This window comes from Lonchura striata, chromosome 35, assembly GCF_050655825.1.
Source record: "Lonchura striata isolate lonStrDom1 chromosome 35, ASM5065582v1, whole genome shotgun sequence".
NCBI classification, from domain to species: Eukaryota; Metazoa; Chordata; class Aves; order Passeriformes; family Estrildidae; genus Lonchura; species Lonchura striata.
This window is the reverse complement of record NC_140737.1, coordinates 1,860,948-1,872,373: the sequence shown is the minus strand read 5'-3', so window position 1 is coordinate 1,872,373 and position 11,426 is coordinate 1,860,948. Positions and strand designations below refer to the sequence as shown.

At 61.5% G+C, this 11,426-nt stretch overlaps 1 protein-coding gene across 3 annotated transcripts; it reads left to right on the top strand.

The window, feature by feature from the left end:
• Nucleotides 1–2,000: 2,000 nt before the first annotated feature.
• On the top strand, nt 2,001–11,199 carry LOC144247664 (class I histocompatibility antigen, F10 alpha chain-like). Of its 3 annotated transcripts, none has more exons than XM_085565277.1 (7): nt 2,001–2,147; nt 5,636–5,899; nt 9,287–9,559; nt 9,865–10,137; nt 10,217–10,318; nt 10,416–10,451; nt 10,571–10,875. In XM_085565277.1, exons 1-7 carry the CDS (start codon nt 2,078–2,080, stop codon nt 10,753–10,755), a joined length of 1,203 nt encoding a protein of 400 aa, XP_085421403.1. In that variant the 5' UTR covers nt 2,001–2,077; the 3' UTR covers nt 10,756–10,875. The 3 variants fall into 3 exon arrangements, with proteins under 3 accessions (XP_085421403.1, XP_077645129.2, XP_085421402.1); XM_077789003.2 differs by lacking the exons at nt 2,001–2,147; nt 10,571–10,875 and adding exons at nt 3,606–3,762; nt 11,006–11,199; XM_085565276.1 differs by lacking the exon at nt 2,001–2,147 and adding an exon at nt 3,606–3,762 and having other exon boundaries at nt 10,571–10,869.
• The last annotated feature ends 227 nt before the right edge of the window (nt 11,200–11,426 follow it).

The window sequence follows — 11,426 nt, the reverse complement described above, 5'->3', positions numbered from 1 at the left end:
CTTTTGCTTAATACCGCTTGCTTAATAAATTCTTGTTAATTGATTTATGTACACTTGGCCTCCCCAATTGAATTCGTCCATAACAGCGGTCAGCCGAGCTCCCGGCGGTGCGGGGCAGCGGCGGCTCTGGGCCTCCTGCCCGGGCCGGGCCCAGGCGGGGCCGCTCCTCCCCCGCGGGCTCCGGGAAACGCCGGAGTTCGGGGAATGGAGGCGAGGCCGCGCCGTGTGCAGAGCCCGCCCTCGCCGCGATTGGCTGGGTCTGCCGTCACTCCTGGTTCTGGCGCGCTGATTGGCCAGAGCGGGCCCGAGCACGGCCCCGGTGCCGCCCCCAGGGCGCCCCTGGCTCCGCAGAGCCGCCATGAGCGGAGCCCGGTGAGGCGGCGGTGGCGCAGCTCGGAGCGGCCCCAGCGCAGCCTCCGGGGACGGGGCAGCCCCTCCGTCCTGCCCGCAGCAGCCGGGCCGAGCCAGCGCTGCTCCGGCAGCGGCTCCTGCCCGGCCCCGGCGGGAAGGAGACCGCGGGCAGCCGCTCCCGCAGCGCCCTCAGCCCGGGGCCGGCACGGGCCGGACACGGCACCGGCGAGCCGCCGGAGTCCCCTGCCGCCCCCTCCGCCCGCAGCCAGCCCCGAGCCCCCGCAGAGCCCAGCGCGGCTCCCACCTGCGCCGGGGCCGCCTCCGAGCTCCGCTGCCGCCGCCTCGCCGGTGGTTCCCGGTCACTCCCGGTATGGTCCAAATCACTCCCAGCAGGATCCCAGTTGCCCCCAACACGGTCCCAGTGCTCCCAGTCATCCCCGGTATGGTTCCTTTCAGTCCTTCTCAGGAAGAGTTCGATGTGGCCCCTGAGTTCAGTGACTTCCAGTATGAACCCAGTCGCATCTTACACGATGTCATTTGGCCCAACTGGGTCTCAACCGCTCCCAGTATAAGTCCAGTCACCTCCAGTACGATCCCAGTAACTCCCAGATGCTCCCAGTATGAGTCTGGTTTGATCCCAGTCGCCTCCAGTATGATCCCAGTTACTTCCAGACACTCCCAGTACAATGCCAGTCACTCCAAGTGTTACCCCGTCAGTTCCAGTATGATCCCAGTATGACCCCAGCATGGACCAGCTGCTCCCAGTGTGATCCCAGTTGCCCCCTGCTTTATTCCAGTTTCTCCTATTCACCCCTACTACAGATCTGATCACTCCCAGTATGATTCCAGTCAGTCCCAGGATGATCCAAACCACTTCCAGTCTCTCCCAGTATATCAACTGTCCCCTGCATGTTCCCAGTTGTTCCCGGTGGCCCTCAGTAGGGTCCCAGTATATCCCAGTATGATCCCTGGTGCCCCAGTTCTGCTCCCAGTGGGTTCTTTTCCCAGTCTGTCCCAGTCCATCCCAGCCTGTCCTGGTCCTTTCCCGGCAGCCACTGCCATTCCCCAGATTCTGCCCTCCTTCACCCCATTCCCGGGCACTGGGACCCCCCTGCACTCCCTTATCCTGCACCAACACCCCCCTGCACCCCCTTTCCCGGGTATCCTCCTCTCCCAGCCCCTGGATCCCCCGTTTCCGTGACCCCGGGGACCCCCGGGCCCCCATTCCCAGCCAGCCCGGGGCACATCACCCCCATGCCTCCCTTTGCTGGGAAACCCGGCCTGGGCACGGGGCTCTGCAGCCGCTCTGGGATTTATGATCCCCCAAAGGAACGGGAGAGAACAGCAGAGAGAAGGAATCGGGGATCGAGGTCCAAGTGCCCAGTCGCGCTCCGCCGAGGGTCAGACCCGCACCCGCAGGAAAAATGGGATCCGCTGCTCCCGGTGCTTGCCCGGCTTTGCGCCGAGCCCAGCGGGGTCCGCGCAGAGCTGGAGCGCAGGGCCCGGGAGCTCAGCACGGCCCGGCCCGGGGGTCCCGCAGGGCGCGGCCGTGGAGGGTCCCAGATGGATCCCCGAGGGATCCGGAGGGGTGCCAGGAGGGGATCCCGGTCCGTTCCCTGCAATTCCCCCTTTTCCCCTCCCCCTTTTCCCCTCCCCCAGCGCTCCCTCGGCACTTTCGCTTTCGCGTCTCTCCAGCTGCGGCGGAGCCGCGATCGGGGCGGCTGCGATGGCTCCGGCGCTGGGGCTGTTCTTGGGGCTCCTGGGGCTCCTGGGGGACCTGAGCGCCGCGACGAAAGGTGAGTGGGAACCCCGAAACCGGGACCCCCCAGAACTGAAACTCCCGGACCCCCTGAACTTCCATTTCCGGGCACCGGGACCCCTCTAAATCCCCGTTCCCGGGCAGGGGAAGCCCTCCGAACCTCAATCCCCCTCCCCAGCATCGAGACGTCCCTGCACCCCCTTATCCGGCAATGAGATCCCCCTGAACCCCCATTCCTGAGCACGTGGACCCCCTTGAGCGCCCTTTTACGGCCACCCCGACCCCCCTGCAACCCCTTCGGGAGCACCGGGACACCCCTGTACCCACTCACCTGGCACCGGGACACCCCTGAACCCCCACTTCTGGTCACCGGCGCCCCCGGAAACGCGATCATGGAGACCCCCTTGAACCCTGAACTCCGGGAAGGAAACTCCCCCTGAACCCGCATTTCCCGGCACAGGAACACCCTGAACCCCCATTTTCGAGCACGGGGAATCCCCTGTACTCCCTTCTCCAGCACCGGGACCCCCCTGCACCCCCTAACCCGGGACTGGGATCTCCCCGCACCCCCGTCAGTGCTCTGGGACCCCCTGCACCCCCATTCCCGGCCATCCCGCCCTTCCCAGGCCCCAGTCCCGCCTTTTCCTCGGCTTTTGGACCCCCAGATCTCCCAAATTTTTGTGTCCTCCCAATTTTCCATTCCCGGCGTTTCCTGGAAGGGGTTCCAGGGGCTCCCGGAGCGTTTTCCCCACGCCCCAGGGTATCTCAGCGAGGATCCAGTGGGATCCAAATGAATCCCCTGGAATTCCCCTTTCCCCGGTCTCGCTTTAGCGGATCCCGGGGACGCAGCTTGGGAGACGCTGACACCTCTCCCAGCCCCAGCCCGCGCTTTTCCTTGAGCCCGGCACCCCCTGGACCCCCACTTCTGCCTTCCCCAGCCCCCACCCACCACCTTCCTCAACAGCGGGGCCCCGTGCACCCCTTTCCTGGGCCCGGGGACACCCTGGTCCCCCCACTGCCCTCACCCCCCTTTTCTTGACCGGAGAACCCCTGAACCTCAGGTTCTGGGCATAGGGACCCCCTGCACCCCCTTATCCGCGACTGGGATCCCGTCCTGGACCCTCTTCCCGTGTTCTGGTACCCCCTGCCCACCTCCCTGGGCATCCCGCCCCTCCCAGGCCCCAAACTCGCCCTCTTCCGTCACCTTTGCACCCCCAGAGCTCCCAAATTTCTGTGACCCCCAGTTCTCCACTCCCGGCGCTTTCTTAAGGGGGGTCCCAGGGGTCCCCAGGTGGTTCTCAGAGGGCTCCAGGGCGGTCGCAGCGGGGATCCGGAGGAATTCTGTGGAATTCCCCCGTCCCCCCTCCCTCGCGCCCTCCCCGGTCACTTTCGTTTCCGCGTCCCAACCTGTGAGGCCGGGATCTACCCGGCGACCGGTGACGTCAGTACCAGAGCCAGCTGCCATTGGTGGAGAGGAAATAGCGGGGCCAATGGCGGGGCCGGAGGCGGCTCTGGGGGCGGGGCCAGGGCCGGGGCGGGGCCAGGGCAGTGCTCGGGGCTGCAGCGGAGCAGCGCCATGGCTCCAGCGCTGCGGCTGGGGCTGCTCTTGGGGCTCCTGGGGCTCCAGGCGGACCCGGGGAGCACGACGAAAGGTGAGTGGGAACCCCAAAACCGGGACCCCCTGAACTTCTATTTCCGGGCTCCGGGATCCTCCTGAACTTCTGTTACCGGGCAGGGGAGCTCCCCTGAACCCCATCTTGGATCCACTGACCCATTTCAATCCCCTTCGCCAGCACCGGAACCCCCTGTACCGCCTTATCTGTCATTGGGATCCCCCTGAATCCTCATTCCTGGTCAGAGAAACCCCCCTGAATCGCCATTCCCGGGCCTCAGAATCCACTGAGCCCCGATTCCTGAGCATCGGGACCCCCTTGAACGCCCATTTCCGACACCAGGACCCCCCTGTGCCCTCTTGTCTGGCACCGGGACTCACTTGAACCCCGAATTCTGGGAAGAGAATCCCCTGAACCCCCATTCCTGAGCAGGGAAACCCCCTGAACCCCCATTCCTCGGCATCGACCCCATGAACATTCATTTCCTGGCAGTGGGACCCCTCTGCAGCCCCTTATCCAGCCCCGGGACCCACCGGATCTCCCATTCCTGGGGGTCAGGATCCCTTTGAACCCCAAATCGTGGACAGGATCCCCCCTGAACCCCCATTCCTGGGCAGGGAATCCTCTCTGACCCCCCGTTCCTGGGCACTGGGAGACCCCTGAATCTCCATTTCCTGGTACTGGGACCCTCCTGCACCCCCTTATCCGGGAAAGGGATCCCCCTGCACCCCCACAGTGCTCGGGGACCCCCTGCTCTCTCTTTTCCGGCCATCCTGCTTTTCCCAGACCCCAGACCCGCCGTTTTCCTTGACCTTTGGACCCCCCAGATCTCCCAACTTTCCGTGTCTCTCCTGCTTCCCACTCCCACCACTTCCCGAAACGGGGTCCCAGAGGGTCCCGGGGACCCCAGGGATCTCGGGGGGCCACTGCAGGGATCCAGAGGAATCCAGATGATCTCCCTGGAATTCCCCTTTTCAGCTGTCCCATCCCCCCACGTTCCCTCGGTCTCTTTCCCGTTTCCGAAGCTTCGTCCCCGGGATCCGCCCGCCTCTCCCAGCCCCAGGCCCCCCTTTCCCGAGACCAGGGACCCGCTGGCTCCCCATTCCTGCCTTTCCCAGCTCCCAGACCCCACTTCCCTCAACACCGGGGACCTCTAGACCCCCTTTTGTGGGCCCAGGGACCCCCTGGATCCCATCCTGCTTCTCCCAGTCCCTTCCTTGAACCTTAGACCCTTCTGACTCTTCCAGTTCCACTTCTGACCTTGGATGCCCCCAGCTCCCCAGTCTCTGTGTTCCCCCCATTCTTCACTCCCGGCATATCTTGTGGGGGGGCTCTAGGGGGTCCGGGAGGGTCCCAGGGGGATTGTGGGCCCTGGGACCCCCGTGAATTTCCAGTTCTGGGCACTGGCACCTCCCTGCACCCCCTTATCCATTACCAGTTCCCCTTTGCCTGCCTCCTTTTCCCATCCATTCTGGCTTCCCCAGACCCCCCTTTTCCTTGTCTCTGAGCCCCCATGGCCCCCATTCCTGCTTTTCTCAGCCCCCAGCCCCCCCTTTCCTCTACATCAAGGACCCCTGAGCCTCCTATTCCCAGGTCTGCCCACCTTGTGCCCCCTCTTTCCTTGGCACTGGGGACCCCTGGATGCCCTTTCCTGGGCACAGGGATCCCCTGGAACCCCCATCCCGCCTCTCCCAGTCCCTGCACGCTCCTTCCATAGCCCTGGATCCCTCTGAGCCCTCATTCCTGGACACCAGGACCCCCCTGCACGCCCTTTCCTGTCCATCCCAGCTCTCCCACCTCTGCACACCCTTTCCTTGGCCCCAGCATTCCCAAACCCCTTCCCAGCTCTCCCAGTTCCCCTTTCACTGATCCATGACCCCCTCAACCGCCCCAAATCTCTGTTTCCCCCCAGTTCTCCACTCCCTGCATTACCTGTATGTGGCGGTGTCAGAGCCCAGCCCGGGGGTCCCCCAGTACATGGAAATTGGGTTTGTGGATGGGATCCCCTTCACGCGCTACGACAGCGAGCGGGGCAGGGCGGAGCCGCTGACGCAGTGGATAAAGGATGGAGCCGAGCCGGGATATTGGGATAGGCAGACCCAGATTGGTGTGGAGAGCCAGCACGTGGATGCCAGGAACCTGGAGACACTGCGGGAGCGGTACAACCAGAGCGGGGGTGAGTGGGGTCTGTGGGGCTGGGATGGGATCTGTGGGGAGGAATGGGGACCTGTGGGGCTGGGATGGGATCTGTGGGGTGGAATGGGATCTGTGGGGTTGGGATGGGAACTGTGGGGCTGGAATGGGGATCTGTGGGGTGGAATGGGGATCTGTTGGGCTGGGATGGGATCTGTAGTGCTTGGATGAGGATCCATGGGTCTGGGATGGTATCTGTGGGTCTCAGCTGTGGATTCACAGGGATCCAAGGGGCTGAAATGGGGATCCATTCGGCTGGGATGGAATATCTTGTGATCCATGGGGATTGGATGGGATCGATGGGGCTGGATTGGGGACCCATAGTGCTGGGATGGAATCTGGGAGGCTGGGGTGAGGATCCATGGGGCTGGTCTGGGATCTGTGGGGCTGGAATGTGAATCCATGAGGCTAGATATGGGATATGGGGTCTGGGATTGGATCTGTGGGTCTGGGATGGGATCCAGCGGGTTGGGTCATGGATCCATGGGGCTAGAGATGGGATCTGTGGGGCTGGGGTGGGATCTGTGGGGTGGAATGGGATCTGTGGGGCTGGGATGGGATCTGTGGGGTGGAATGGGGATCTGTGGGGCTGGGATGGGACCTGTGGGGCTGGGATGGGAACTGTGGGGCTGGGATGGGATCCGTGGTGTGGAATGGGGATCTGTGGGGCTGGGATGAGATCTGTGGGATGGAATGGGGATCTGTGGGGCTGGGTGGGAACTGTGGGGTGGAATGGGATCTGTGGGTCTGGGGTGGGATCTGTGGGGTGGAATGGGATCCATGGGGATGGAATGGGATCTGTGGGTCTGGGCTGGGAACTGTGGGGTGGAATGGGATCTGTGGGGCTGGGATGGGAACTCTGGGGTGGAATGGGGATCTGTGGGGCCGGTATGGGATCTGTGGGGCTGGGATGGGATCTGTGGGGTGGAATGGGGATCTGTGGGGCTGGGATGGGAACTGTGGGGTAGAACGGGATCCATGGGGATTGAATGGGATCCATGGGGATGGAATGGGACCTGTGGGGCTGGGATGGGATCTGTGGGGTAGAATGGGGATCTGTGGGGATGGAATGGGATCTGTGGGGCTGGGGTTGAATCTCTGGGGCTGGGATGGGACCTGTGGGGCTGGGATGGGATCTGTGGGGTGGAATGGGGATCTGTGGGCTGGAATGGGATCTGTAGTGCTTGGATGAGGATCCATGGGTCTGGGATGGTATCTGTGGGTCTCAGCTGTGGATCCACAGGGTTCCAAGGGGCTGAAATGGGGATCCATTCGGCTGGGATGGAATATCTTGTGATCCATGGGGCTGGGATGGGATCAGTGGGGCTGGATTGGGGACCCATAGTGCTGGGATGGAATCTGGGAGGCTGGGATGAGGATCCATGGGGCTGGTCTGGGATCTGTGGGGCTGGAATGTGAATCCATGAGGCTAGAGATGGGATATGGGGTCTGGGATTGGATCTGTGGGTCTGGGATGGGATCCAGCAGGTTGGGACATGAATCCATGGGGCTAGAGATGGGATCTGTGGGTCTGGGATGGGATCCATTGGGTTAGGACGTGGATCCATGGGGCTAGAGATGGCATCTGTGGGGCTGGGATGGGATCCATGGGGTTGTGATGTGGATCTGTGGGGTTGTGATGTGGATCTGTGGGGCTGGGATGGGATCCATGGGGCTGGGATGGGATCTGTGGGGTGGAATAGGGATCTGTGGGGCTGGGATGGGATCTGTGGGGCTGGGATGGGACCTGTGGGGTGGAATGGGGATCTGTGGGGCTGGGATGGGATCTGTGGGGCTGGGATGGGACCTGTGGGGTGGAATGGGGATCTGTAGAGCTGGGATCAGATCTGTGGGGCTGGGATGGGATCTGTGGGGCGGAATGGGGATCTGTGGGGCTGGGGTGGGAACTCTGGCGCTGGGATGGGATCTGTGGGGTGGAATGGGATCCATGGGGATGGAATGGCATCTCTGGGGCTGGGATGGGACCTGTGGGGCTGGGATGGCATCTGTGGGGTGGAATGGGGATCTGTGCGGTTGAGATGGAGATCTATAGGGCTGGGCTGGGATGGGATCTATAGGCCTCTAATGTGAATTCAGAGGACTTCCAGGGGCTGAAATGGGGATCCACTAGGCTGGGATGGAATATCTTGTGATCCATGGGGCTGGGATGGGGATCCATGGGGCTGGGATTGAATTTGTGGGGCTGGGATGGGATCTGTAGTGCTTGGATGAGTATCCATGGGTCTGGGATGGTATCTGTGGGTCTCAGCTGTGGATTCACAGGGATCCAAGGGGCTGAAATGGGGATCCATTCGGCTGGGATGGAATATCATGTGATCCATGGGGCTGGGATGGGATCAGTGGGGCTGGATTGGGGACCCATGGTGCTGGGATGGAATCTGGGAGGCTGGGATGAGGATCCATGGGGCTGGTCTGGGATCTGTGGGGCTGGAATGTGAATCCATGATGCTAGAGATGGGATATGGGGTATGGGATTGGATCTGTGGGTCTGGGATGGGATCCAGCGGGTTGGGACGTGAATCCATGGGGCTAGAGATGGGATCTGTGGGGCTGGGATAGGATCTATGGGGCTGGGATATGGATCTGTGGGGCTGGGATATGGATCTGTGGGGCTGGGATAGGATCTGTGGGGCTGGGATGTGGATCTCTGGGGCTGGGATAGGATCTGTGGGGCTGGGATGTGGATCTCTGGGGCTGGGATAGGATCTGTGGGGCTTGGATGTGGATCTCTGGGGCTGGGATAGGATCTGTGGGGCTGGGATGGGATCCATAGGGTTGGGATGTGGATCTGTGGGGCTGGGATGGGATCCATGGGGTTGGGATGTGGATCTGTGGGGCTGGTATGGGATCCGTGGGGCTGGGATAGGATCTATGGGGCTGGGATGTGGATCCATGGGGCTAGAGATGGGATCTGTGGGTCTGGGATGGGATCCATGGGGTTGGGATGTGGATCATGGGGTTGGGATGTGGATCTGTGGGGCTGGGATGGGATCCGTGGGGCTGGGATAGGATCTATGGGGCTGGGATGTGGATCCATGGGGCTAGAGATGGGATCTGTGGGGCTGGGATGGGATCCATGGGGTTGGGATGAGGATCTGTGGGGCTGGGATAGGATCTGTGGGGCTGGGATGTGGATCCATGGGGCTGGAATGGGATCTGTGGGGCTGGGATGGGATCCGTGGGGCTGGGATGGGATCTGTGGGGTTGGGACGTGGATCCATGGGGATCCAGGGGGCTGGAATGAGGCTCTGTGGGTCTCCATCAGACTCTGGAGCTCCATAGGGCTGGGATGGGGCTCTGTGTGGCCGGGACACAATTCCATGGGTCTCTGTGGGTACAATCCCTCCAGGTCTCCACACACGGCTGCGTGTTTATGGCTGTGACCTCCTGTCTGACGGGACTGTCTGTGGATCCTACCGCAGTGGCTACGACGGGCGGGATTTCATCTCCTTTGACCTGGGATCCGGGAGATTCGTGGCGGCCGACAGCGCTGCCGAGATCACCAGGAGACGCTGGGAGCAGGAGGAGGAGGCTGAGAGGTGGACGAATTACCTGAAGCACGTCTGCCCGGAATGGCTCCGGAAATACGTTGGATATGGGCAGAAGGAGCTGGAGCGCAAAGGTGGGAGCAGAATTCCTGCGGGCATTTGGGAATGGAGAACTTGGGAACACGGTAATTCCTGTGGGAATTCCAAGGGTAGATCTCACCCCCGTCCCATTCCCATGGAAATCCATGGTCAGATCTCACTCTCATCCCATTCCACTGGGAATTCCATGGGTACAGCTCACCCCAGTCCCATTCTAATGGGAATTCCATGGGTACAGCTCACCCCAGTCCCATTCTAATGGGAATTCCATGGGCAGAGCTCGCCCCAATGCCATTCCCGTGGAATTCCGTGCATGAATTCCACAATTATCCCATTCCAGAGCCCCCTGATGTCCACGTGTCTGGAAAAGAGGAACATGGGACGCTGATCCTGTCCTGCCACGCGTACGGATTCTACCCCAACACCATTGCAGTCAGCTGGATGAAGAAGAATACAACCTTGGATCAGGAGACGGAGTGGGGCGGGATCGTTCCCAACAGCGACGGCACCTTCCACACCTGGGCCAGGATCGAGGCGCTGCCGGAGGAGCGGGAGCAGTACCGGTGCAGGGTGGAGCATCCCGGAATGCTGGAGCCCGGGATCTTCGCTTGGGGTGAGGCTGGGAATGTGGGAATTGGGAATTTGGAATTCCCAAATGGGGATTCCCGTCCTCACTATCCCACGTTTCCCAGAGCCGAAGTCTGGCAGCAATTTCACCGTGGCGGTCGCTGTGTCCATCATCGCTGCCATCCTTGTTGTCCTCATTGCAGTCGTTGTCTGGAAGCTCCAATCCGGTAACACATGGGATGGAGATTGGGAAGGGGCACGGATCCAGCCACACTGTTCTGGGAATCCTGTGCCACCGACGCTGATCCCACTTTGTTTCCACAGGGAAGAGGGACAGGAGTGGATACAACGTGGCAGCCGGTGAGTTCCAGTGGCGGATCCAGCTCTGGGTCCCCTCTGTGCGGATCCCAGGATGGATCCTGGGGTTAATCCCAGTGTGTGATCCATGCTGGAATCTCATGGATCTTCTCTTTCTGCAGGAAAGGATGTGGGAATTAATGGCTCAGCTGCAAGTACAGAGCAGGATCAGGGTGGGATTCGAGGGGGATCAGGGCAGGATGGATGGACTGGGATCAGGGAAGAATTCTGGATCAGAGCAGGGGTCCAGAGTGGGATCAGGGGGAATTGTAGAGTGGAATTGGGGCTGGGTTCTGGAGTGAGATAATTTGTGATGGATGGAGCGGGATTGGGGCAGGAGTGATGGAGTGGGATCAGGGAGAGATTCCAGTGCAGGATTGGGTGGGGTGGATGGAGCAGGATCAGGGCAGGATGGATGGGATGGGATGGAGCAGGATTGGGGTGGGATCAGGTGGGATTCTGGAGCAGGTCCCGCTCCCCATGGGCTCCAGCCACATCTGTCCTGTGGAATGGGGACAGGGACAGGGTGACACTGTGATCCTCTCTCATCCTGACAGGAATCACCGCCTGAGTGATCCATGGAGCTGCATCCGGCCTGTCCTGGTTCAGGACAAATTTAGGGAAAGACCCCCAAAAGGGTTCTTTCCGGAAAGCAGATTCAATTGGCCCCTCCCCCAACCAGTTTGTGAAAGATACCTCTTTGGAGAAAAGTGGAAGAAAACCTGTTTATTAAACTAGCAAACTTAGACAATATTGAACAACAAAACTTCTTGCCACTCCAAGAGAGAGACAATCCCAGAAAGATCCCTCAGGTCGCAGCTGGGCTCATTCAGTCTCTGCTCAGTCCCTCCGGCGCTGGAAATGCCACGGCCCAGGCCCGGCCGCTGGGCCACCAGCGCTGCTGCTCTTCTGGTGTGCAGTCCAGAGCAGGTCCAGAGAAAGGGAACAAACCACAGTCCAGGGAACGTCTTTGCCTCA